Here is a 2500-nt window from a genome sequence, read left to right on the forward strand (position 1 = left end):
CTTCCTCATCCCTCACTCAGTGACAAGAGAATCCCCCCATCCTGTCTGTCATCACTCTCTCCCCGGCCTGGATTCATCTGCTTTCATGTGGCTGGGCTCTCTCACTCCCTCTCTCTCTCCCTCTCTCACTCCTTCTCTCCCTCTCTCCCTCTGTCGTTCTCTTTTGTGGTGGTGTCTTTCTCAGTCTTTTCATGTCGTGTGATTTGTGTTCAGTTGCCTACACGAAACCAAACACACAAACACACACACACTCAGCTGTGATTCGTCAAGGGGCTCTGCGGTGTCGTGCTTCACAAACAGACCAGTTTGGTTTCAACCCAAAATAACCTTCTGAGAATTGCTACTTTATTTAAAACTCTGTGGAATTGCTCCCATTTGTTGTTAACAGGGGGTTGGAGGTGAGCTCTTTCACAACAGCACAGCTTTTCATTTAAAAACAAATGTTTAACTTCTTTTATTAGCTGAGCTTCCAATGCAACTAAATTCATTAGATTCAAGCGCATTTCATTACCATTCGTGCCTCTTTATTTGGAATGGATCAACTGGATTTTTCCACTCAAATGTAATGACTGACTTGGTTTCCCAAACGTTGATTTAACCTCTGGTCGTCCATCTCCCCAGGCCCCACTGAGCCCGTTCCAGAGGAACTAAAGAACCTCAAGGTGTGTATCGAGCTGACCGGCCTCCGACTCAGCAAGCCCCGCCTCGCCCAGGAGCTCAGCCAATGGCAGGCCGCCACCCAGAGGTCGACAGAGGTCAACAGAAGCATGGCCATGGAGACAATCATGCCCAACGGGTGCCCCGTGGTTGGCGTCACAGACAGGAAGGTTGCCTCACAGGAAGACCGGAGCCTGAAACGCAGGTCAGAGGTCAACGGCCACGCCTGGTGCCATGAAACTTTTGGTCACGGCGACATCGAGCGAGGTACGTTAAAACAAAGTTGATAAAAATTGCTTATTTTGGGTCTTCTAGAGTTTGGGTTTTCGTATAATAATCATCCATCCAACCATCCTTTCTGGCAGATGTTGACAACAGTTTTCAGTTGAGTCACGGAGGCATTGGGCTGTGTGGATGTGGAATGCATGATAATCATGTTCTTTACAACCATCCATAAAGAACAATAACCCCACCTTTTATTGACTCAGCATCAATAAAAGCCACTCCAGCGCTGTAGCGTTGAGTCACTCACTGCATTCAGCACCATGACTGTATTTCACTGCACATTTCACTGCACCTACAGTGCCTTGCGAAAGTATTCGGCCCCCTTGAACTTTGCGACCTTTTGCCACATTTCAGGCTACAAACATAAAGATATAAAACTGTATAATTTTGTGAAGAATCAACAACAAGCGGGACACAATCATGAAGTGGAACAACATTTATTGGATATTTCAAACTTTTTTAACAAATCAAAAACTGAAAAATTGGGCGTGCAAAATTATTCAGCCCCCTTAAGTTAATACTTTGTAGCGCCACCTTTTGCTGCGATTACAGCTGTAAGTCGCTTGGGGTATGTCTCTATCAGTTTTGCACATCGAGAGACTGAAATTTTTTCCCATTCCTCCTTGCAAAACTGCTCGAGCTCAGTGAGGTTGGATGGAGTGCATTTGTGAACAGCAGTTTTCAGTTCTTTCCACAGATTCTCGATTGGATTCAGGTCTGGACTTTGACTTGGCCATTCTAACACCTGGATATGTTTATTTTTGAACCATTCCATTGTAGATTTTGCTTTATGTTTTGGATCATTGTCTTGGAAGAGAAAATCTCCGTCCCAGTCTCAGGTCTTTTGCAGACTCCATCAGGTTCATTCTTCCAGAATGGTCCTGTATTTGGCTCCATCCATCTTCCCATCAATTTTAACCATCTTCCCTGTCCCTGCTGAAGAAATGCAGGCCCAAACCATGATGCTGCCACCACCATGTTTGACAGTGGGGATGGTGTGTACAGGGTGATGAGCTGTGTTGCTTTTACGCCAAACATAACGTTTTGCATTGTTGCCAAAAAGTTCCATTTTGGTTTCATCTGACCAGAGCATCTTCTTCCACATGTTTGGTGTGTCTCCCAGGTGGCTTGTGGCAAACTTTCAACAACACTTTTTATGGATATCTTTAAGAAATGGCTTTCTTCTTGCCACTCTTCCATAAAGGCCAGATTTGTGCAATATATGACTGATTGTTGTCCTATGGACAGAGTCTCCCACATCAGCTGTAGATCTCTGCAGTTCATCCAGAGTGATCATGGGCCTCTTGGCTGCACCTCTGATCAGTCTTCTCCTTGTATGAGCTGAAAGTTTAGAGGGACGGCCAGGTCTTGGTAGATTTGCAGTGGTCTGATACTCCTTCCATTTCAATATTATCGCTTGCACAGTGCTCCTTGGGATTTTTAAAGCTTGGGAAATCTTTTTGTATCCAAATCCGGCCTTAAACTTCTTCACAACAGTATCTCGGACCTTGTTCCTTGTTCTTCATGATGCTCTCTGCGCTTTTAACGGACCTCTGAG

General features: G+C 45.1%; 1 protein-coding gene across 1 annotated transcript in view; it reads left to right on the forward strand.

Moving 5' to 3' along the window:
* Positions 1 to 2500, forward strand: part of LOC124020205 (BCL-6 corepressor-like) — a gene marked incomplete at its 5' end in the record, with an annotated part of 15825 nt that overhangs the window by 2044 nt on the left and 11281 nt on the right. Inside the window, one exon of the mRNA XM_046335535.1 lies at positions 622 to 924. Within this exon, the coding sequence (XP_046191491.1) occupies positions 622 to 924 (303 nt within the window). The remainder of the gene's footprint in view (positions 1 to 621; positions 925 to 2500) is intronic.

The sequence above is a fragment of the Oncorhynchus gorbuscha genome, unplaced genomic scaffold, assembly GCF_021184085.1.
Source record: "Oncorhynchus gorbuscha isolate QuinsamMale2020 ecotype Even-year unplaced genomic scaffold, OgorEven_v1.0 Un_scaffold_769, whole genome shotgun sequence".
Lineage (NCBI taxonomy): Eukaryota > Metazoa > Chordata > Actinopteri > Salmoniformes > Salmonidae > Oncorhynchus > Oncorhynchus gorbuscha.